Here is a 25,194-nt window from a genome sequence, read left to right on the forward strand (position 1 = left end):
CTCCCGGGGCACTCCCCGGTACTCGGTCACCACGCGGTCAGGGAGCTCCACGTAGATGTGCCGGCCCCTGTCTCAGCTGAGGTCCCAGCAGCGACTGCCATAAATATTAAGGGAGGAAGCCTCGGAGGTGACTCTAATCCCAGCCACCCAGTGACTAATAACCACCAGAGACACTGAGTAAGAACTGCTTGGCGAGCCAGTCAATTCTAATGATAATGAGAATGTGACTGCTGTTGTTTTAAGCCACCAAGTTCTGGCATGTTTCTGACACAGCAAGGGATGACCAGAACACCCTCCTGAGAGCACCTAATTAACGGGGTATCTTTTCGTCTCCTCCTCATGCTATGCTGTACTCACCATGGAGACTTTTGGACTCTGAAGCAAGAGACATTTATGATACAAGAAACAATCTACAAAGGAACACAACAATGTTAGGGAATAAGATGTTCTGTCCAAATATTCTTATTAACAGAGTAAGTACACGCGTTAGGCAAATTATTGATTGCAAAATAAAAAACCCCTCCATTTTTCAAAGAAATTATGATATCTTTTTTTTTTAAAGATTTTATTTATTTATTCATGAAAGACACAGAGAGAGAGGCAGAGACACAGGCAGACGGAGAAGCAGGCTCCATGCAGGGAGCCTGATGTGGGACTTGATCCCAGGACCCTGGGATCACGCCCTAAGCCGAAGGTTCAACTGCTGAGTCACCCAACCACCCCAGAAATTGGGAAATCTTAAAGAATTAAATGCTATGTACTAAGCAAGCTTTTTCTTTGGTGGTTTTTTAGCCTTCAGAATCACCTATTATTTTGGGGTAAGCAGTAGGGTCATGAGTTTCCTCTATACTCTTGCCCTTCAGCATAACTTCTGGGAATAAGTCAAAGAGGTCAGTTTTTATAGGCAGCAGAGCCACAACAGCCGCCAGCTGTTCGGAGCAGCAGGGCTTGGAGAGGTCATGGATGCTATTTTTTGCTCACAATTTTTTTTGCTAATGAATGGTTGTTAGCTAACAACCAGGGCCATAGTCACACAGGCCGTTCGAGTGCTCTTTGTGAACGTCAGAGAAGATAAAAGATAAGTTGGGGGACAGGAAGCATGCCCTATTATTTCCTAAGACTTTGAAGGTAGAGAAATACAAATGTCTTTTTCTGCAAGCACCGACACAGAAAAATACAATTAAGATTCTGTAAAGGCACCAAATTTGGGACGCCCGGATGGTTCAGTGGTTGAGCCTTTGGCTCAGGTCGTGATCTTGGGGTCCTGGGACTGAGTCCCACATCGGGCTCCCCACAGGGGCCTGCTTCTCCCTCTGCCTGCATCTCTGTGTCTCTCATGAATAAGTAAATAAAATCTTAAAATTTTTTTTCGAATTTCTCAAATTTTCCTTGAGAGGCTAAGCCTTCACAGAGTGTAAGAAGGAAGAACGTTTTTGTTATATAATTCTTCAACCAGGTACCCACACCCTGAGAGTTATTGACAGTATTAATAATGGCTAAGATTTACGCAGCGCTTACTCTGTGCCAGCCACTGTTTGCTTGCTTTACGTTTGTCTCGTTCCGTTCTCGCAGCAGGCCTATGAGGTGGCTGTGATTACTCCAGGTTAAGAAATGAGGAAAGTAAAGTGAGCCTGTGGCCACACTAAGTCGTGGGAGCCCTTACCTAGTATCCTGTCTCTGGAGGGACATACTGTGCTCTAAGTGGGAAGGGTACCGGGCTAGGGAATCTGGATTTTCACCTCGGCTCTACCTTCAGCTAGTTACACCAATTTGGACCAGTCATTTCCTTCACCTGAAATACGATGACGTCGATCAGGAGATGCAGAAGTTTCCTCCTTCTCTAAAATTGCTGATGCTATGAATTATTCTTGACTCCGAAAAACAATCAAGTTAAAAGCAGACCTTAGTTTTTGAAACGGTGCTTAAGAGAGAGTGTACAGAACTCTAGGTAGACAGCTGGGGGGGGGTCTGAACACCATGTGGGACTGTAGAAACAGAAGGCACAACTCGTCAGTGCTGGGTTTCAAACTATCACATGACAGATCAGGATGGGGAAGTTTTATTTTTTTTAAATAAATTTATTTTTTATTGGTGTTCAATTTGCCAACATATAGAATAACACCCAGTGCTCATCCCGTCAAGTGACCACCTCAGTGCCCATCACCCAGTCACCCCTACCCTCCTCCCCTTCCACCACCCCTAGTTCGTTTCCCAGAGTTAGGAGTTTTTCATGTTCTGTCTCCCTTTCTGATATTTCCCACTCATTTTTTCTCCTTTCCCCTTTATTCCCTTTCACTACTTTTTATATTCAGGATGGGGAAGTTTTAACCTGCGGTCATGACACGTTTTTTTTTTACAAAACAAAATAAAGCATCTCAAGAGAAAAAAGATCATTAATCCAAGGAACTGTAGAACCAAATATTTGTGATCCACATAGAGAACAAAGCAAAATAGAGAGCATGATGTAGTTTTTATTGGCATTTATTTTGAAAAGTACATGGCCTGCCCATGACCACAGCGGTGACCATTAAAATTTCAGTTTACTTATCAGTTCTGAGAGCTATATTCTGGGGTTGGTTTGTGCTGACGAGAGAACAAAACAGGACCTCAAGATATTTCCTCAGGAACCTTTTATTTCTCTCATTTTTGAGAAAATTAGACCCTACTGAACTTTAAATGACAATTTCAAGTCAGGATGCAGGTTCACAAGCATCTTATTTAGGGTCACAGATAAACGATGACAGAAGGAGTGAGAAGATCCTGGGCTACCGCCCAGTGTAGCATAATAAGTTTTAGATCTCCTAAATTCTGCAAGTGATTACTCCCCTGAAAATTCTGGAGTTGACCACGTAGGGTGAATTCCTTCCCACGGGTGCTTATTGGGTTCTACTCTGGCACCAGGAGCTGGACTGGAGACCACAGCCATGTTCCTTCACGGATCCTCAGAAGCGGACACAGGGAAAGAGTCCTTCCTGAGGGAGCGGAGCTCTCTGTGTGATTGTATTTAGATCTTCACAGCGGTACACCATTGATTTCTCCAGTCAGCATGCTGATTCTCAATGAACTCAGAAATTTAACGAGACCAAGTGTCTGTTAGTACACCATCCACTGGAGGACAATGCCTGATTTCTGAGGAAGCTATCAACTCACTAGAAGCAGGCCTATTCCAGCTCAGACCCGTGAGTGGGCTGAACCTAGGGTTACTCAGCCCACAGGGACTGGTTGAGTGGCTGGCAGGTCCGATGGCTGACCGTCCTCTTGTTTAACAGTATCATGTGGGATTTCCTGTCCCCCGGGGTGTGGCACAGCAGGGTATCCAAAGTGTAAGTGGTGATCTGGCCACTTATCTGCAGTTTCTCATAGATCTCATCAAATCTGGCTAGAAGGGCAGGCACATCCTTCACTTTTTCCCTCGCTTTGGCCAGCTGGGAAAAAGAAGAGCAGATCATTATATCTCTGCAAGATTTCTTCTTTGTTGTTCTCATCTTCCAAGAAGTAGATACACAAATGCATAGAAAAGTATAGTGTATACCTAGAATGGTGCAAACCAGGGTGCTGGGGCACACGGAAGTATGAACAGATTCCACAAGGTATACCCAAGATTCAGAATTAGTACTTGAAAAACATTCCTAGTATCTCATAAAAAGGGTCTTTAAGTGGTACATAATATACAATGAAACACATCAGGAAAAAAAAGTCAAATAGCAATGGAAATAAGTTTGCCCAATTTAACAAGGAGAGCAGTAGGGAGGGCCAAATTATGTAGAGGTTTGTAGCATATGGGAAGTTTTCTGGAACTCATTCTAGAAGCCATCAAACGGTCCAAATTAGGACATGATCTGACTTATGTTTAAATGGCTTGTGTATAGAAATGGAGGGTGGAGACTAATCCGGAGGCCAATATCATAATCCCTATGAGAGAGGCTGACAGTCTAGACTGGAAAATGTATACACAAGATAGAGAAATAGATGTAGAACAAGTATATTTGGGATGTTCAACTGAAAGGATTTATTGTTGAAGAGGTCAAGGAAAGAGAAGAATCAAAGACATCTTCCCAATTTGGGCTTCAGCAACGTGGTGATGGGTGAGATCATTAAGGGAGATGGGGGAAGATAGGAGGAGCAGATCTGAAGGGGGAACAAATCAAGAGTTCTGTCTGGAGTATGGCTGAGATGCCTGTGAAAGGTCGTTGCTGGATATACACCAATGTGAGACACTGAGGAGAGATCTAGACCAAAGGTATAAACATCGGTCACAAGTCTAGGAATTAATTACAATGTAGAGCTACTTTTTGAACAAAATCAACGTTTTACTTAGTTCAATCCTTATTAATGATTGCCGCCACGTGGATGGCTCATTCGGCTAAGCATTCGACTCTTGATTTTGGCCGATTATGATCTCAGGGTGGTGAGACTGAGCCCTGCATCAGGCTCCCTGCTCAGTGGGGAGTCTTGCTGTCTCTCTCTCTCTCTCCTCTCCCCCTTCCTTTGCTCCTCCCCACACTTGTGCCCTCTCTCTAAAATAAATCAATCTGGGCAGCCCCGGTGGCGCAGCGGTTCAGCGCCGCCTGCGGCCCAAGGTGTGATCCTGGAGACCCAGGATCAAGTCCCATGTCAGGCTTCCTGTGTGGAGCCTGCTTCTCCCTCTGCCTGTGCCTCTGCATCTCTCTCTCTCTCTCTGTGTGTGTGTGTGTGTCTCATGAACAAATAAATAAAATCTTAAAAAAAAAAAGGCTAAATTCCAAAAAAAAAATAAAAAAAAAATAAAATAAATCTAAAAAAAAAAAAAAAAAAAAAAGAAACCAAAGGGAAAAAGAATGATACAACCTAAAATTTCTTGATGAACTTTACTTATATTTAAGGTCCCTAAGAAATCCTCTGGTCATTTTCTAAATATATCATAACGCTATTTGTTGCTGGCATGCCTTCCCTTCAAAGAAGAGCTCTCCTCACTGAACTTTCAGGTAAGAAGTTTTAGCACTTTACGTTCTTAAAAAGAATAGCTTCTTTAGTCTCAGCCTCACTTGAAGGTGAAACGACTTAATGTGAAACCCACAGTTTCCAAAAGCAGCCAAGCAAATATACCAGGCTGGAGAGAACTTTGCTCTAAATGCATATACATCAATTCTCTCCTCTAACTACACAAAGATCCAATGGTGTCAGGAGAACCATTCTACAGTTTAAGCAGAAAAGATATTTTGCTCTATTGTTAGTTTAGTTTCGAAAAAGAAATCAATGAAGCAACAAGCTAATGTTTGGAGTGGCTTTAGTCACAGTAATTAGGAAAATCAACAATTCTTTTCCAAATTCCTCTGGTGGTGTAACAGCACCTTACCTCCACACGAGACCTCGTTAATAACTGTTGATACCAACACTGCACAGAGCATTTGTAAGATGCAAGCTTTACAGTGGAAGTCTCCACATGCAGCCTCACAAGCATATTTAGAGCTGGCGCAAAGGCTACCGGAGTCAGAGGACTCATTTATTTCTCAACAGCAGCTCCCTGCACAGCCTCACAAGAGCCAGGAAATGCACTCAACTAGAGGGGGAGCTCTTTAAGCAAATCAGTCTTACACACTCTGGGGGCAGGGGTCAGATAGAAAACAGTATTTTTCAGTGTGGAGTTTGGATGCTTTAGTCATATAATCAGGACAACATATTGATGAACCAGATCTAGGTAGAGTGATTAATATCAGTGCTATGGAGAAAACCAAAGTTGTGTCAATAATGGATGCAAATGCACACAACGGTGCATTTTGAAACCCGTTTACATCTCCAGTTCCCCTACTTTTGCAAACATACTCCCAAAGGGTTTGGGTGAATCACAATCTGCACAAAGCTAAGAATTTGAATAGAAAGAAGCTTTAAATTCATCATATCCCATTAGTTTCCTGACAAGCTCCCTTTGCCAGCAGGAAGAAGCCTCTGGGTGGAATTGTGAAAATGGGATACAGCTGGGAGTGGAACAGTGTGGTGGGGGGGGGCGGGGGGGGGGGGAAGGGCCAGGCTGCACGCTGCCGCCAACCGTGCCACCGCCAACCGTGCCATCTCAGATGCCAGCAGGGATCAGTAGTATCAAAATGCAAGGGTGGGAGGGAGAACCAGTCAATAGGCCCCTTCTTAGTCAAAATGACAATACCACAGATATCATTATTACAAACCGATCACTGCCAGTAATTTAGGATTTCCTTACAGTGTTCTTCCCTTTAGCTATAGATGTATATATTATTAAATTTCAAATTACTTATAATGACTGCTCTTTGTGTGCTTAAGCCAGCAGTGTGAGACATGGGTTCATTCACTTCACTTTGCTTTCAATGTTTGGAAACTGCTTATCATTTTTATGTAACTTTGTTTTATACTTTTGCAAAAACATTTATATAGTTACATTAGCTGGTCTACACAGAACCTAAAACCACAGTTCTAATTATAGAAGTAAAGCTTCTGTATCTGCCAGGTCTAGTACCTTCTCCTTTCTTCTTTCACAGGGTTCCCTCTTCTTTCACAGGTTCTTGCTACTTTGTTTTTTTCTAGTAAACCCTAACTAGAAAACAAACAAACAAACAAACCCTAATGGCACTTTTATTAGGAGGTTACATTATCACAATCACTTGGGAAGAACTGACTTTATGGGGTTGAGTCTTCCTAGCCCAACACACAGTATAGCATGTCTTTTCATTTAATTATTTTTTTATTTTTAAATTTTTTTTTAAGATGAGTGCTACTGCAGCAGCTGTTTGCTGATGGGAACGATCCACAGGGAAGGGATGTTAATGATGCTCAAAAGTGGGTAAGACATCTTCTGAACTGATGCCTTGCCGTGGGCCAGAGGATGGGCTCCAGGTCTCAACAGGGGAGCCTGCTCTGGCGAGGTGTGTATGGTGGCCATGGCTTTGGCAGGGAAGCTGAGTACACAGTGACAGGAGGAGGTTCTCCGTATGGCAGCAGTTCTCTCGATTGCTTCTATTTCCTCCACGAAACTGGCAGCAGGGGTGGGGGAGTGGGGAGAAGGCACTGGAGGCTTGAGAAAGGAAAAGGGGAGCTGGGATCCAGGAAAATAGTGTGTGTTTGTGTGTGGGGTGGTGGTGAGAATAATGTGAGAGGACAAAATCTTCCTAGAATTTCAGAGGCTATTTTCTGTTGTAAGAAAAAGATCTTTGCACCCAAACCTAGTAGTCTTATAAAAGGAAGAAGAGAGGGGATGCCATATTTGACACTCTTTAAGGGGGCAGACTGGAGACTGAAGACAGTAGGACACATTTTAATGAGCGCCCTTTCACTTTTAAATGATTTCTGCAGTAATCACATACTACTTACCACTTCTTCTGAGAACTCTGGTCTTTTCACAAATTTTGATAAATTTCCTTCTGTAGCATCCTTTAGTATCTGTATCAGGGCTTTCAACATATTTGCCTTGATATGAATCAAAATCTGAATACAAAGAAGAAATAAGCAAAAACAAGACTGAGCTGGTGCTAAACAATGAGATATGTACCCTGCACAAGCCCACATTTATAGGCATCTACCTGCTTCATGCTATTTCCTAATTCATTCTCTTGCACAAGTTCAAAAATGCTTCAAATATAGGTCTATCAGCCCAAACTTGTTTTCCAATAGCTAATCAAACACATCAACTTCAAAACCTACTTAAAGATACAAATGCAGAAAATTTTCGAGTCTGGCATGTTTGGGCTGGAATCCTGGCATGGGCAATTACCAGCTACAGGACGCTGGCCATCTATTTCATCTCTTTCAACTTCAGTATTTGTAAAATGAGGGAAATAGGTTTACATCTCATAGTTGAGTTACTGTGAACATCGAATAAAATGCCAGCATACAGCAGGTACTCAAACATTACTATCAGTTTCTTCCTATTTCTTCTAGATTCAGAGAAGACAATCACAAATCTTGCAAGATGGACTCTGGGACAAAAGATACCTTTAGTTACTTATTTAAGTTAGGAAATTGTAGGCAGATCAGCTGCTTCAGGTATGAAGTGGAAGCTGGTTCAAGTCCTAATGAGGTACTCCTACTTACACCGGAGCCATTAAGGAACTGGGTACAGTACTTGGCTTTTAAAATGGTAGCAATAACTACCTTCTATCAGACAGACAAAATTGACACAACAGAAAAAAAATACATCTCCCCCTATCATTACCAATGTTCACTAGTATAATTTGAAAAATACAGAAAAGGTTAAAGAAAGTAAGAATAACTCAGAATTCCCCAACTACTGTTATCCACTCTTTAATATATTTGGAGGGTAATACATGAAATATTTTTCCTCCAGATCTGATTCTTTTTTGTGAATTATTATGTAACTAATATTTTCTCATTAAATGATAGAATATCTCATTTTTAATGACGAATGCATAGCAATCCATCATACACATACAATAACTCATTAATTTAAGCAATACTACTCCAATATATTGATAAATGTGCATATATTAAAAAAACTTGTTAATTCCTAAGACTAGATTCTCAAAAGTGAAATTACAAAGTCAAAGGATGTCAACATTTTAAAGGCTCTTGATCCTTTGGAAAAGCAGTTTTTCTGGAAGAGGTATTCCTTTTTTTTTTTTTTTTTTTTATTAAATAGCAAGCCAGCTAAGTTCTTTCTATAGTCCATTTTATGACAATTTAAGTTTGTGGAGCAGTTGATCGGGATGAGTGGTTATCTTTGGTCCCAGAAAACAGAATGAAATGATTCTAAGTAGATGAAATCCAAAGAAGGTGATGTAAGTTCCGTGTTCAGCAGTGCTCAGCAAAGGCACAATCAGCACACCTTTCATTGGGAGCCAATCCTCCACAGGTTTTCTCACATTCAAGCAGAAGCGCTGACTGCCTGTATTCCAGACTCTCTTTTCAAACAGCTGTATAACCAAAAGCCTGGAAAGACATACATAGTGCCACACCCAGAGAAAAGGACAGGCATGCTTACTGTCCATTTGAGAGACTGGAGTTCTCCAAATTCAAGATTCCTCTCTTAAAGTATAACCTCCTATATGTATAAGAGGTATATAAACCTGTCACCCTGTGGGAACTGGGTTCAAGAAACGGATGCAAAATGCTAATGTTGTGACTACTACTATTGCTCTAATTGATAAATGCCCCTTCACCTCTCAGTGCCTTGTGAACTCTACTAGTCTCCATAAAACTATGGAAGATTAACTTGTTAGCTTAAAAGTGGGGTAAAATCTCTGACTCTCAACAATAATTCTGATTCTTGTTAATAAAAACCAACTGATGGGGTTGGCAGCTGTCCTACTGAGGGTAAGGAGAAGTTGATCTTGTTACATATTATGTCTCTAGTGCCTGGCACCTAGTAGACCCTCGACGACAATGACTGCGAAGGAGAGCTGAGGTGCCCCAGCAATTCACAGAGATAAACCTCCCAGAGCTCCATGCTAGAAACTATTGGTGATGTGCTCCTGGAAGATTTGAACATCTCTTCCTAAGTTTTCCCAATTTCTCTTCCTGCCTCCAGCAACTATCTCTGATTCAGAAGGGATTTCAAGAGTAAAGTTCAGTATCTTGAAATACACTGAAAAGGGCAATACAGATAAGGCAGTCACTGATAAAAAGCAAAGAAAAAAGGTAAAGCTAGCAGAGCTGGTCCCAAGCCACAACCTCAGGGTATGGCTAAGGAAAACAGATCAAGGTACACACAGCACACTGCTTTAATCTTACAGATTTCAAACAAAAGGCTAGGAAAATTAGCAAGGAATAGGGGGAATTTAGGTAGGAACAACTACTCAAACAACTACAGAAGGACAGTTCATGCCCTTCTGATTCTCTGAAACCTCAAGAAATGTTCACAAATCATTGGATGCCTTTGACCATAAAAAAGGCCCTGAACATGCAGTAATTTGTATCTCATCTTTTTCAAGTCGGCTACACTTGAAGGAGAATATCATAGTGCAATAGAGACTGCTGGGTTTCTAAATAATATCCTCCCCTCCTTTTTTTGATTAATAGAACTCCCTAACTTTAAATGACACTGTCCTGGACAGAAATCAGAGACTGTATTTCTCAGGTTTCTTTACTACTAGGTATGGTCACAGAATTATGTTCTGGCCAATAACATGTAGTACAAGTGGCTAGGTGAGACATTTGGGAAAGGACCCACAAAGGGACCCAATTTCTTTGTCCTTCATTCTTCCTACTTTTTGAAAAAGATTTTATTTATTTATTCATTCATGAGAGAGACAGAGAGAGGCAGTCTCCATGTGGAACTCGATCCGAGGACCCAGGGATCATGCCCTGAGCCAAAGGCAGATGCGGCTGAGCCACCCAGGCATCCCCATTCTTCCTACTTCTTGCTGGAAAAGATAATGGATGGAAAACATATGCTCAGGATGGTGGTGTGAAAATACAGAAAGGCTGGGTCCTTAATGTCACATCAGACCCAAAATGATCATCTCTGGTTTTCTACATGGAAGAAAAACAAAGCTTCTCATTTGTATAGATTGATCAAGAGCAATGTAGACCTGAGAAAAACAAAGTATAACTCTTAACTTCTACATTCAGGCAAGATGCTACCACAAAGAGATTTATGAGAAATGAACCCTGTCTCCTTGTCTACCCCATGCAGCCTAGGAGACTTCCTAGCATGGGTTCTAACTTTAGGTGACCTTAGGGATTGGAGAAAAGAGCATTAAAACATTTATCTGTATTAACAAATAATGATAAAATCAGCAAAACTAACCAACTGCCAATTCCCCTGCAAAGTAATTAAATTCCAAAATGGGTGTCCATTTGGAGACATGCCTTATTTCTAGAGACATGATTAGAATTCAAATAGCAACAGTGGAAAGCTACCCTATGTTGGTCCTGGCTACTTTCAAACATATTTAGAAGTGGAAATTAATCCTTTGATATTGATCAACATTGTAAAGAATTCTTTTGAGATTGATGGGTTTAAATCCAGACAGCGGAGCCAACATGCATGTGCCTCAATGAGATCATCTGCTAATCAATTCGGTATGTAGCAAGTATTAGCTGGGAAAATGGAAAATCAGGCCCTCTGGGTCATATTGGCAGCAGGAGCAATTTTGACAAAAAGAATATTAAGTTGAGGGGGGGAAATTAGGTGAGTTCAAATTCCAACTGGCAGCAGGAAAAAATTTTAGTATAAGACATTAATTTTTAAAGTAGATTAGAAAAAAAAACCTCATTTATTTCTGCTACTACTGACTGAACAGACTTTCTACTCAGCCTATTTGTCAGGGTTCCATTTTCTTAATAATTAACAAACAGCCCTTAAGGATTCCAAGTAGATGACTCAGCCTCAGAAAAGCTAGGGCCCATTAAATCAGTTTTTAAAAACCTGCTCTAATAACAGATCTGCATCTGAAAGATTAAACCTGAGAATGGCAACTGTCTCTTTTTCAATATTCCTAAGGAAGCCAAAACAGGTTTACATTGAAATATGACAAACCTAGATTGGACATTTGGAAGAAGTTCCTGAGTGAGCATTTTTAAACCATAAAATGGTCTTTAAGTTTCTGAACAACATATTCTCCTGTGACCCAATCCATGGAGGGGATGACTCATATACAAGATCCGTTCAAGGTTCCTTACATAGTGTTTGCCTAAAACACACACATTCCATCATGTTTAATCAGCTGCCTTTCTTTTCTAGCTCTCAGAGAAAGAGCTACTCCTGCTGCTCTGGCTCATGAGTGCACTTCCCACCGTTCTCTGGACCTTTGCTCCACCAATGAACAGATAGCTTCACTCAGCAGCCTATGCTTTATTTCCATCAAAGCACTTTCTCATTTGAAAAAAAAAATACTACTAGAATTTTGTAACAACTGTGATAGCCAAGGATCACAAGAGATGAAGCACCTAAACTCAAGGACATGGAGTACATGCACTACAGCAACTTGGCTCTCTGACGTCTAATCCCATGTGCTTTCCATCATTCAGGAGGAGCAGCTAATCCCAATCCTGGATTTAAAAAAAAAAAGACAAAACCCTATCTCTGTAGGTCTCGAGTGGTGGGGAAACCCTTGGCTTTGTAGTTAAACATACTTGTTTGTGTTAAACTCTGACGCTGCTACATAAGTAGCTTTGAGAACTTGGGTGATTTATTTATCCTTTGAATCTCCATTTTCCACACGTATAATATGGCAAAATATTATTCCTACAGTGTTGTACAAAATGAACCAATGAGTATTAACTACCTAGCCTGGTACCTCAGCTAAATTAAAATAAAACTCTGTTGATCTGTAGCTCTTCAATTTCTTACCACTAATCCTTATTGATTCCCTTAGCTCACTTCTAGGAAAAGCTGCCAATGATCCATATAACACTCCTCTCACCACATTCTCCTGTACCTCTCTCCTCCATGATGCTATGAACCACCTGCAATGCCAGTAATTCTACTTCTGTCCCAATCACAAAATGAGTTCATCTGCAGGCCACTCTCTCAGAAGCGATGATAGACTTGGATACTCAGAGCTGTCCAAATCCAGCAGGAAGCAGAAAAGAAAGTACAATACATATGGTACCTGCTGGAAGACCAGGTTCCCTAATGTGTTTGGTTTACTGATATTGTTGGCTCCAACGACTTGAACTTCTGGACTCTGGACCTTTGCCACCTTGACCTCCCCGATTTGCTTACCCAAGTGAACTTTTCAGGCTGACCCATCTGCTCTGACCTGCAGTTTCTGCATGGGCACCCAGTCTAGAGATAGGGGCTGTCTGTAGCAGGCTCTAGTACGTAGGGCTAATAGCCCTCTTAGATTTCTATAAACTGCTGCTATTTCTTCCCTGTCTTTTTCTGATGACTCCTCTCCTCACCCCGATGTCTAATTAAACTCAATTCTTATTAAACCTCTAATTCCCTTTTTTGTGGCATTTGTCAGTTCCTATCCGATCCACTGCTGGCTCTATACAGATGAGCTCTTAACTGACAGCTCTGGCATTCATCACCCCTTTAGGCTCATGCCCTTTAAAACCTGCAAGATCTCTTTCTGGATACTTTTCTAGTAGTTAGTCTCTTCCCTTCTGAAACCACCCTTTTTCCAAGTTCTCTATTATTATTGTGCTCATTTTTCTGGTTCCCTAGGCTCATCTTTCCCTCACATGAAAAGCCTTTGAAAAGTCAATATGAGGTCAAATATAAGATAATCTTATCTCAGACATCTTGGCAAACTTATTTTCCAAAGTTTACCATAAAGGCTCATTTAGTCCTTCTCTTGAAAGTCATGTGTGCACTGGTCTGGGGGTGACTTTTGAGGATAATCACTACGGAAGTAGTGGAAATCATGGAACCTTGAAGTTAATTCCCAATTCTTATTCACTAGGTCCCAGGATTTGTTACATATAAATATTCCTCTTTATGTAGTACACTTCATTTCAAACAAATACAAGTGGTATTAGGAAGCATTCGCTGAACACTGATTACATGCCAGGTATTGTGTTAACTGCTTTACATGCATTATTCTTTGAATTTTCAAAATGAAAGGACAGTAATATATTATTTCTCTTTTACATAAAAGGAAAATAGGGACCATAGAGGTTAAGTTGCCTAAGAACTCAAGGCTAGTAAGAAGTGGTTGCAATGAAAAGGTTCTATTCTTTTAAACAGAACCTTCAGCAAAACTAATCTCCCCAAAAGAATGCCCTTTCCCTCTCATCCCTCCAATTGCATGGCCCGTCCTCCTTCAGACACTACTCAGTAATTCTCCCCGCCCTGAGATAGGCTGTTTGTTCCCGCTGGCCAGCCCTTTACTCACCATGCTACAACAATACACTGGCTGTGAGCCCTTCTCCTAGTTCATACCATACTGCTGGTTAACACATTTCTGTTCTTTTGACAATGTTTTCCTCATCTTGACCCTTTGATGTTTTAGGACACTAAGTTCTTGAAAGATAGCTTTCTTTTCAACACCCCATAACACAAGTGTACCCAGCAAAGCAAGGCCTCAGTAGGGGCTGGCTGAGTGGGGTACATGATGTCTCTAATGACCAGAGTCTCCTATCTTTTTCATTGCTCCAGGAAGGCGTGGATCTCACTGCTTACTGGGGCAGATGGGTCACGGCAGGCTGGCAACATAGAATGAAAATAGCTAACATTACTGAGTGCTTACCACATCAAGCACTATTTTGTGTAGCATAGGTATACTAACTCCCCATGTTAGGTATCAGGAGTTGGATGCAATTAGCATGCAGATTTTTCTCAAGTCTGAGTCAAGAGAAAATAGAGTCCATCTCCTTCCTCTCTATCTACAGCCATCTAGACATAGTCATATGTTATACTTGCAGCATTTAGCTACATCTTCAATCTGAGCATTTCTCATTTTCCACCTATTTCTAAGTGCCGGTACTGACTTCTGTTACAGGGCCTATTCTGTAACTCAGAGCTCAATAAATCACTGAAGTGAACGAATCAAGATCTTAAGAGATCAAAATTCATCATACATAGTTAAAAAAAAATCTAGACATCATTTTACCACCTTTCAAGCCTTAAACAATAGAGAAGTCACTTACCTTTAAATTAGCACAGAGTACACTTTCTGGCTTCATGATTTGAGAAAAAATGGACGTAGCTTTTGCCACTTGGTTCTAGAAAAAAGAAAAGTAAGTTATATTCCAAATCACATGAACATTCCTCTGTTATCCTAAAGACTTGTTTAAAGATAGTAGGATATTCCTGTTCATGGTGTGCCAGGGGTTTTGAAGTCCACAAAGAAAAAGTTTTTTTGGTAATCAAAAAAGAACTTTCTATAAAATATTTCCTACAGTTGCAGATTACTGAATTTTAAAAATAGCTTCCAAAACATTTTATTTTTATTGAAGTAGAGCTGACACACAATGTTACATTAGTTTCAGGCATACAGCACAGTGATTCAACAACTCTATACGTTATGCCGCGCTCACAAGTGTAGCTGCCATCTGTCACCATACAATGCTATTACAATGCCATCAACTGTATTTCCCAATGCTGTGCCTTTCATCCTGCGATCTATGCATTCCAGACTGGAAGATTACTGAAGGCTTTAATGACATGCCTGAGTTCCAGTTTTTAAGGTGGAGGCACAAAGTTGGCCTTTCTCCTTACCCCACTGGAAGACTTTAAAAGAAAGAAAAAAGAAAACAAGATTGAGAAGCAGAAATGCAAACTCCATCTCTTGACAGTATTGGAAGAGAGCAGGAAGTTCAAACCACAGAAGAGATGCAAGCACTCCCAACAACATGGGAGATGGGCCATGGGGGTAAGGTCTGCACAAAGCAGTGTGCTAAGAACATTGCTGCTGATCTCAGCAAAAGCCTACCTACCAAGTAGTTCTCAAAGGCAAGGGGTACACCCTGAAGTACAAAATCTGAATTCCTGTTTTATAGTGATGGTAGTGGAATTCAGGACTAGTAATGAGAAGTCCTTTGGACCCTTCTTGTGGCAAAGGTGAGGCTAACCAAGAATTTAAACAGATAAGCTGTATTTGTAGGAAACAGTCCATCGCTACAGTAGTGACAGAGAATAAGGTTTTTCATTGAAAACCACCACTGTCCTATTCCGTTAGCCATGGAGAAAGAAAGCCTATCTTATTTTATAGACAAAATGCATACATAAAAAAGTTCCTACTAGTCTACAGCATGACAACGTGGTTCTGGTCTCTGACATGAATCTCTTGCAAGCAGCTGGTCTAAGAAACTTGTTTTCAATGACCAGTATTCAAAAATGCACCAGCACACATCTATAAAAAGATACTAGAAGGAAAAAAAAAAGTGAGAAAAGGGACATAAAAATCAGAAAAAAAACAAGATCAGAAAATAACTGGCAGTTGAAGAAATCTCAATAGAGAAATGTCCATAGATACAGAGGACAGTAATGAGAAAAACAAACAAGATCAAGTAACTCAGAAGTGTGAAAAAGAAATTAGGCAGGCCTCAGATTTCTCCACAGCGATACTCTACACTACAAGACAGAAGAGCAATGGATAAAGAAACCCCAAGAAAAACTATATTATCTCAAAATTTTATGTCTGGTCAAAATGTAGTTCAAGCCAAAAAAAAAAAAAAAAAACAGACAATTTTAAATACCAAGAACTTGGGGAATGCTCTTCCTCTGAAGAGGGAAGGGTATTCATTTTTCTCTTAAGTATGCTTGATTTGTCAGTTTTAAATGCTATTTTTCTGACCCTGTATAATGAAGACAAGGCATTAGGCATACTTTCTCTTATATTCTTTCCATGAGAGGTAATGTATCAACCAGAATTGGGTGGTGGAGAAGAAGGAAAACGAGAAAAAAGAAAATATACTAATTTCAGCATTACTAAGAATAAACATTGTGAAAATGACAATGCTATCCAGGGCAATTTACACGTTCAGTGTAATCCCTATCAAAATACTGTGAGCTTTCTTCACAGAGTTGGAACAAATCATCTTAAGATTTGTGTGGAATCAGAAAAGACCCCGAATAGCCAGGGGAATATTGAAAAAGAAAACCAGAGCTGGGAGCATCACAATGCCAGATTTCAAGTTGTGCTACAAAGCTGTGATCATCAAGACAGTGCGGTACTGGCTCAAAAACAGACACACAGATCAATGGAACAGAATAGAGAACCCAGAAATGGGACCTCAACTCTATGGTCAACTGATATTCGACAAAGCAGGAAATACTATCCACTGAAAAAAGGACAGTCTCTTCAATAAATGGTGCTGGGGAAACTGGACAACCACATGCAGAAGAATGAAACCAGACCATTCTCTTATACCAGACACAAAGATAAACTCAAAATGGATGAAAGATCTAAATGTGAGAGAAGAATAGATCGCCCTGATATTTTCATTTCTAATTCAAGAAAAACAAGATTCTCCAGCCGTACTTTACCAGCTGGATAAATAAACTGGTTATTTCTGCTGCCCTAAAATCTCCTCTTACCACATATGAAACGTTTAACGTATTTCACATTTTCCTAAGCCTTCAAACGGGACCCTCTTGGGAAGGGCTCTTCAAAGAGGGGGCATTCCAGGGTTCCAGCTCCAACTGTCCTTTACTGCTTGTGACAGCAGGCAGGTCCTCTCTTCTCTCTGACCCCAGCTGCCTCCATTTATTTTAAGAGATCACTGAAACCTCTTCCAAGTAAGAGAATTGGGGTTTCCCTAAGAAATAGAAGATGACTCCACTTAATGAGCTGATCCAGGATTCCTCATTCATTTCATGTAAATTTCACTTTGGAGAGTATTAAGTTCAACTGTTCTGAAAACACTACATAGTAACCCAATCATTTGAAATTTTCACTTGAATTGCATTTCTCTGAGTAAAGCTTCCCTCACTGAGTCTCCACAGATCTTGACCAGCTCCCTTCTAAGTAACAATGCATGTTAGGTCCTCAACTGTAAACAAAAACATCCTTTGGAGACACCGGTATGGATGTAGGTTGCTGTGGCACCAAAGGCACTGGTCTCTTTATGGGAACTTTTTCTTTGGGATACAGTTAGAAGGAAAAAATAAATAAAAAGAACAAATGAAAGCAGTCAAGTCTTCCCACTCTCAGTTCACCAAAGTGCACCCCAAAGCCTTACCTGATTGAGAGCTAATGCCACAGCAAAGCAAGATGCTCTCCTGGAGAGGACTTCTCCTTTGATCAGGGCTTCTTCTCTTAACATAGAACAGATTTTCAAAGATTCAGGGCTATTCTGGCAGGAGACAGGTTTGCTCAGTAAATGTCATGCATCTTTAAGTTCAATAAAATGTTTAATAGTGCTCAGTATTTCAGACTTCCTTTTGTAAGAATTTCCCAGAGGCTATCTCAAGCCACTTAACAGATTAAGCGCCATACAGAGACTGCATGCAAACAGAGCTAATTACCTACACATTAGCAGTTCAAATCTACATTAACTTCATTGGTAAAGCTCTTTGTCAATTTTCTGAATTGGGGCCTTTTTACCACCAAGCGTACAGGTCTCTTCGTATCCAGGCAGATTGGTTGCTAGACCAAGTACCGTAATATAAAAATGTAAAAACTCAGTCCATTACTCTATTAAATAATAGAGTAAAGCTCAGCACCACTAAAAAGATAGGATTTCTGATCTGAAAATATCCACATAAGTACTTGAAAACACAGACACATACAGGAATGTATATCAGGAAGGAATCCCATGAAAATAGAGATCTTGAAAAAAATGCAAGAACATGAATGACACACAAGCCGGCAGACAGCAATGGTAAAAAGGAATCTTCTTCCGTTATACATGCTACAGGTGATTAGCTTTATGAGAACAGCATTATCTTTGCATCTATATCTATTCATCATGACATGATTTACAACTCAAAACCTAAAGTAAAACCTGAATTTGATGAGCAAAGACAGTTCCCAGAATTGACCTGCAATGTCTATTGGCTGACTAGTTCTATTTTTCAACGCTCGTCCCCACTGAGTGAAACAAGTTATTTTTAGACACAATATAGGGGAGAAACGTCATCTGGCCTTCCCAAATATCAGAATTAAATTCTCTCTGCTTAATTATGCACTCAGGGAGGCATCTCTACGAAGGTCAGAAAGCTCACTATTGCAGCGCTGAATAAGCTGATGCTCTAGTGTTGCATATTTGGTTGGCTCTTTGTTTCACAGAGTAAGAAAATGGTTATGACTGGAAAGGATGACATAGGGGCGCCTGGATGGCTCAGTCAGTTAAGGTCCGACTTTTCGTTTTGGCTCAGGTCACAATCAGAGGGTTGTGAGATTGAGCCCTGCATCTGGCTTCACTGAGAGTGGAATCTGCTTGTCCTGGTCCTGTTCGCCCCTCCTGCCCCTCCCTGCTCATGCATTCTCTCTCTCAAATAAATAAGTAAAATCTTTAAAAAATAAAAAGGATCACCTAATAATCTAGCAATGAGCAAACTAAGACCCTCAGGCCAAGCCTAGCCTATGGCTAAATATGGTTTTCATACTTTTAAAGGTTTGTAAAAACAAAAACAAATTACTCTATGTGACAGAGACCATATGCGGTAGAGACCATACGCAGCCTCTAAAGCCTAAAAGCATTTACTATCTGGCCTTTTAACAGTAAAAACTTGAGGCTCTTGAATTCAACCCTTTCATCTCACAAATAAATGAAGTGACCACTTTGAAGCCAGTTAATGCTAAAGTTGAGACTAGACTCCAAGTTTCTCAATTTCCAGGATGGTTTTCTTTACACTATAACCCTACTCTCTCTGTTTTGGAAAATTGATATCGCTACACTTTTAGGGATGAGTTTCAACGGCCCATGTTCTTCACCTTGCCTAGTGTTCCTTCATTTTTGCCATAAGGTTCTGTTAAGTTTCCAAAGTTTAAATGACATGAATGTCTACAGTAATGCATAGAACCTTGGTCGCTGCACTCTATCAGTAATTATTTATTCACTGAGTCATTCAATCAGTAAGGCAGAAATAGTTTCTAAGTACAAAAAACAATCCTGATACAGTAATGACATATGGGCTTGTAAGTCATGTTTTCTGTCATCCAAGAGTTCATTTTAATATCACATACATTTATTAAAGATCTATTGTTTACCAGGGACTCTTAGGTCTGGCATACAAAAATGCCTCCAGCTTAGCCTCTAGGGGTGAGGATGAAATATCCATCTACCTAAAATTGCATCAAGCAGTGATGTCACATAGGTGATACAAACAGAGCACAATTAAACAATTTTGGGCAATAAACATTACTTCCAACTTTGAACCATAGAAAATGTACAGATAATAAAGAAGCCCTTGAGTTCACCAATAAAGGGTGGTCAGATTTCCATGGGAGAGAACTACAGAGAAGACTGGTCTAGTGGAGTCCAGCCTGAGCCTGATAACAAGAGGACCAGCTCTACAACAGAGCTTGAACCCAGCATACTGTTTCTTGTTCTCCCTATCTACATACTTGCCAGAGAAGGGTGAAAGATGATAAAATTGCTTTTCCCATGGTAAAACTGTGTATATGGCTAACTTGAGTTTTCTAAAAAAGAACACATTTAAAATTGAAATATCTGTACCAGCTGGAAAAAAGACTTCAGAGGAACTAAAATTTTCTTTGTAGAGAAAAAAATAAATTCTCTCAAACACTACCCACAGTGCTCTAAAAGTTAAGGGAAGACAGTCTTACCAGTTTGTAGCAAATAGCAAAAGCAAGGACATAGGTATCTTTGTTGAACTTCACATCTTGGTTTTTCATCTCTATCAGTACTTCCAATGCACCTACCAAAAGTGACAAGTGGGTGGGCAATGTTAAATGCATCTCAATGAGTTCAGAATCCTTGGCTATTGATCCCCAGAGTTCTAATCTATTCAGCACCATCTAATGAAAAGTGTGTTCCAGAAGCATAATAAAAACTGTCAATGTCATTTAGCAATTAACTAAATTAAAAAAACCCATCAACTCATACAGCAAGAACAAATATTTTAAAATCTATTATATTTTCAAGGCAAGTAAAATTAAGGTGTTTAGGATAAGGCATGGCATGAGATGCAATAAGATTGTTTTCAAACTTAACAGAATGAAGTCTCTGTAATTCAGCCATTCATCAGGAATATAAGCGTCATTTTTATTGGTCCATTGTTTTTCCTAACTGCTATACCCATACCAGCAAAGACAAAATTTTTCAGCAAACATAAATTCCAATACTTACTTGAATATCTGCCTTTGATAAACAACATATCCATCAAAATATTGAATGATGTGGAGTCAGAGAAGAAACCCCGTAAATGCTGAGGGAAAAAACACACACACACACCAATAGCAGTTTGGTTAAAAGTTTTAACTATTAAGTAAGTACTTATTCCTATTCTCCCATCTTCTCTTTACAGGACTCGTTTTTGTGTATACTTTATCCATTTGGTCCCCTGAGTTCTCTAATAAATCTCTGAAACACCACGATTTATTTTTCAAAAAATAAGCCCACTCTTTTGGCTGTCATGCCTCTGGCAACGAGCACACCAAACATGAGACAAGAGGTATGGCAAGAGTTCTCTGAGTTTCAGGAATACACTGAAGAACACGTTCATTAAACGTGGCTCTTGGGGCGCCTGGGTGGCTCAGGAGTTGAGCATTTGCCTTCGGCTCAGGGCGTGATCCCAGGGTCCTGGGATCAAGTCTTGCATCAGGCTCCCTGTAGGGAGCCTCATTCTCCCTCTGTCTTTCATGAATAAATAAAATCTTAAAAAATAACCCCTTCCCCCCAAAACAAACAAACAAACAAACAAACAAAAAAAAAACCATGGCTCTCCTGTGCTTAGGAGAAACAAACCAACTAACCCTAATAGGAGTGGTCCTGGAATGTGGGAGGCAGCACATTAATATGAAATGGCAGGTATAAGTATCCTGAAGACCAAGTAAGAAGAGTCTTACACAACTATGATCCTCTTTTGGCAAATGAATAATAGTTATTCACTTTTTGAAATAATTCACCAAAAGTAGTTTTTTTTTTCCCTCAACATTTTTAATATGATAATGCAACAGCCTAATGGCTATTGGAATATGCCTTGTGCAAGTTTGCTCTTATTTTGAGAACCTACTATACAGACCTGTGTTAAGAGGTGAAAATAAAAGGAATGATGAACAAGATACATAACCCTGCCTAACTCTAGTGAAGCTTATAATCTAGTGGAGCTTAAATTCTGGCACGGGAGACAATGTACAATGTACAAGTCAGTAAAACCTGTGCAAAAAGTAAAAATGTAATTTCAAGTTATTACTAAGGGCTATAAAGAGCAATGAAGCAGGAAAAAGGGACGGAGATGATGATAGAAGGCTGTCAAGGTCGTCAGAGAAGGCCTTCTAAGAAAAGACCTCAATAAAGTAAATGAGAGCCCCGATGATGAGGATATAGACCATGCTGGTCTGAAACCACAGGTGTGGCATGTCTCAAAAAGAATAAGGCGGCCCGGAGTGGAGTGAGCAAGGGGAATGGCAGGCAATGAGATACCACACGGGGCCTCTAAGTCTGAGTTCTACTCTAAGTGTGATGGGAAGACCCCACAGGAGCCCTGTCCACTGTGTACACCATCTATGTGGTTCTACATTTTCAAGTAGCTTCATTAAAAAATGTAAAAAATATATGCAATCAGTTTTAATAATGTTCCTTAACCCACTAAATCCAAAATATAATTTCAATATGTAGTCAAAAAAGAAATTTAACAAAGTACTTTATCTTTTCTTTTTTATACTATGCATTTGAAACCTATCCTGTATTTTACCCTTACAGCACATGTAGTTTGAACCACCCACAGTCCAGGGGCTCTATCGACGACACATGCAGCCAGTGGCTACCATACTGGCAGCACTACAGGGTTCTGGGTAGAGGACACATTAAATTAAGAGTGGAAACAGGATTAGGCTTTAGGTCACTGGACTCAAATCTGGCTTATTTTGCTGCTCTAGGAAACTTGGTTGTATAGGAGTATTTCATACATGAGTCTAAAGTTAAAAAAAAAGTGAAGTTGCATTTTCTTTCTTTTTATCATTATACTCATGGCTATCATTACAGTAAAATTTTCATTTTCCTTTAATTGCAACACATGATTACTGAATAGTCAAACAATACAAAAATGTAGAGTAAAAAGTGAGAATTTCTAGTACTTCTACCTCCTATAGATAAGCAAGCAGTAGGGATTTCATTAGATTCCTGCAGATTTTTAATATAGCAAAATATGTCTATTTCTTCTTTTATGAAAAAAACAGGCTCAAACAAATCCACACTGTTGTGTCATCTTTCTAAAAAATGGGGGTCCTTAAAAGAGGGGCAAGCCAAGAGCTAACAGTTCCAACATGGACAGAATAGTTTATACAAAGAGTACAAGACAGACCACTTAGGAGGATTCCAAAAATTACAAAAGTATCGCAGGTGGCCAGCCCTGGCTCCAAAATAAGTGTTTCTGACCATGCAGGAGTTGACCATGTCTTTAAGCCCCAGCTTCCTCATCTGTAAAATGGGTAGAATATCAGGATCTACCTCAGCAGGGTCGGTGGGAAACAAAATAGGCATAGTGAGTGCTGCAGCACAGTGTTGAGGACACAGTAAGTATTTGATCAATAAATAATTACAAAAATAATTATTTTTTGCTTCAGGAAAAGAATCAGAAGGTCCCATAGTATTCTGAAAAGCACTTGATGATGTGGCCATCAACCAGAAGTAAAAACTACAACACAGGAGAAGCACAGGTAAAGGTTAGGAAAGGAAATCTTAAAATGGCAACCAGCCTTAAAGTACTGCCCGCTAATTTCTTCTCAGAGAGGAGGTCAGTAGCAGGTCACACCCAAAGCAGGCAGAAATCTTGTAATTTGTACATACAGATCTTCTGCACCCATCCTACACGTCTATATAAAAAGATCTAGGCCTTTTTTCATAGCATAGACTCCAAGGAAACCTTAAAATGCAGGTAAGTGCTGATTCCTTCAGCCCAGCAGCCTTGCTCTGAAAAATCAAACCCAGAAATAATGTGGGGTAAGAGGGAAGTCTTCGCTAATATCACTAAAAACATCCCATGCTCAGCACAAGGAAATCACATTGTCAGAGAAAGCAATCAGGAGACAATAACCTGGTCTTTGATGAGTTCCAGTGCAGATTCCTCAAGATCCAACTCATAGCACAACCTCATGAAAAGTGGTCCAAATTTATAGTCTCCGAAAGTGACATTTCTGTTCTCTGCATGGTACCTGGTAAGCAAAATGATTCAATGAGCCAAATGGTAGGATACAGGAAAAAGGAAAGAGATTGTGGCGTATACTATGGTATGTGTTGTGGACACAATAAAGCATGAGGTACTCTCAGTCTGGAGGGAGAAAAGTACAGAAATGAGGATAATTAGAGGAACTCTGGAGTGCAGAAGTGTACCAGGCCTTTAAATAAACAGTTTGTCAGAGGCTCATATAATCATGTTAAATAAAAGAATGGAAAAATGCACATTTAATCATCTTCTCAATTTATTAACAACTTGCTAGGACTATTAGTATACGTCAGGGAGTAACAGGGACCTTTCATCAGCAAGCCCACAACAGTGGCACTCTTTGTATGGACCCCATCTAGAGAGGAACAAATGGAAGCAGTGAACTGATGCTATGCTGTCTCCTCAAATCTGACTTCTCCAACAGGATAGCAGACAACCTACAGATGGACTTTACAATTTAGACCCATTTCTTTTTCTCTGCTCAGGCAAAAGTTTATGTGAGCTACCATCACCTAGCTAAACAAATTAAACGCTGTTCTGAAATTCAGTTTTAGGAAAAGGTTAATGTCAAAGACAGGGACATCTTGTTTGTGGCTTGAGATTTCTATAAATAGTCCACCAGTGAGAACCTCAGAAATGAAAATTGCTAGCATAAATTTACTTTCAATAACCAACTCTTCCTGTTTTAGACACCAAGAAGACAATCTGGTTACAAAATAATTATCTCATGATGACATGTAAACCAGATTTTAGTTAAGATTCATTATATGAGTAAATCATATAACTAGGGAAAGAAGCAGACTTTAAAAACAGAATATTTTTTATCCTTCTGCTGAAATCAGAGAGGAAAGTTCCAGTAACATTACGGATAGTGTGTCCTAAACATACATACTGCAAAATAGAATGAGGATATGTACTTTTAATTTTTTTTTTGAGATTTATTTGGGGGAGAGAGGGGGGAGAGAGAGAGGGGGAGAGAGAGAGGTGGAAAGAGAGAGGTGGGGGAGGGGGGGAGAGAGAGTGGGAGAGAGGGAGCACATGAGTGACAGAGAGAGCACAACCAGGGGGAGGCAGAGGTGCAGAGTAAGAGGGAGAAGCAGACTCCTCACTGAGCAGGGAGCCTGATGCGGGACTCCATCCCAGGACCCTGAGATCATGACCTGAGTTGAAGGCAGACACCTAGCCCACTGAGCCACCCAGGTGCCCCAAGGATATGTGCTTTTAAAGATAACATTTTATAATTAAATCATATAAGTAACAAAATATACTCATTGCTCCATTACAAGTTATGAATTAAATTATATCAAAACTTCAGTTGTATACCGTCAATACACATGATTTTTAGTTCTCAATTATACCTCAATAATACTGAGGAGGGAAAGAATTAAGTTATTAAAAAGCAATTTGGTATAGTGACAATGGATTTTTAGACTGATTCCAAACTACAGTTCAAGTCATAGCTTTTTTGCTTACTAACTGCATAAGGATGAGCAAATTAATTAACTACTCTATGCCTCAATTTATTCTTCTGTAAATGAAGATAA

At 40.0% G+C, this 25,194-nt stretch overlaps 1 protein-coding gene across 1 annotated transcript in view; it reads right to left on the reverse strand.

Moving 5' to 3' along the window:
- Positions 1-2,471: 2,471 nt before the first annotated feature.
- The window catches only part of PTCD2 (pentatricopeptide repeat domain 2), a 30,849-nt gene continuing 8,126 nt past the window's right edge, over positions 2,472-25,194 (reverse strand). Inside the window, exons 4-10 of the mRNA XM_055332807.1 lie at positions 23,522-23,639; positions 20,614-20,692; positions 20,091-20,182; positions 17,539-17,652; positions 14,503-14,577; positions 7,318-7,431; positions 2,472-3,425 (exon numbers count right to left, since the gene is read on the reverse strand). Coding sequence (XP_055188782.1) covers positions 3,201-3,425; positions 7,318-7,431; positions 14,503-14,577; positions 17,539-17,652; positions 20,091-20,182; positions 20,614-20,692; positions 23,522-23,639 — 817 coding nt within the window. The 3' untranslated portion in view covers positions 2,472-3,200. The remainder of the gene's footprint in view (positions 3,426-7,317; positions 7,432-14,502; positions 14,578-17,538; positions 17,653-20,090; positions 20,183-20,613; positions 20,693-23,521; positions 23,640-25,194) is intronic.

Source organism: Nyctereutes procyonoides, unplaced genomic scaffold, assembly GCF_905146905.1.
Source record: "Nyctereutes procyonoides isolate TBG_1078 unplaced genomic scaffold, NYPRO_anot_genome, whole genome shotgun sequence".
Taxonomy (NCBI): Eukaryota; Metazoa; Chordata; class Mammalia; order Carnivora; family Canidae; genus Nyctereutes; species Nyctereutes procyonoides.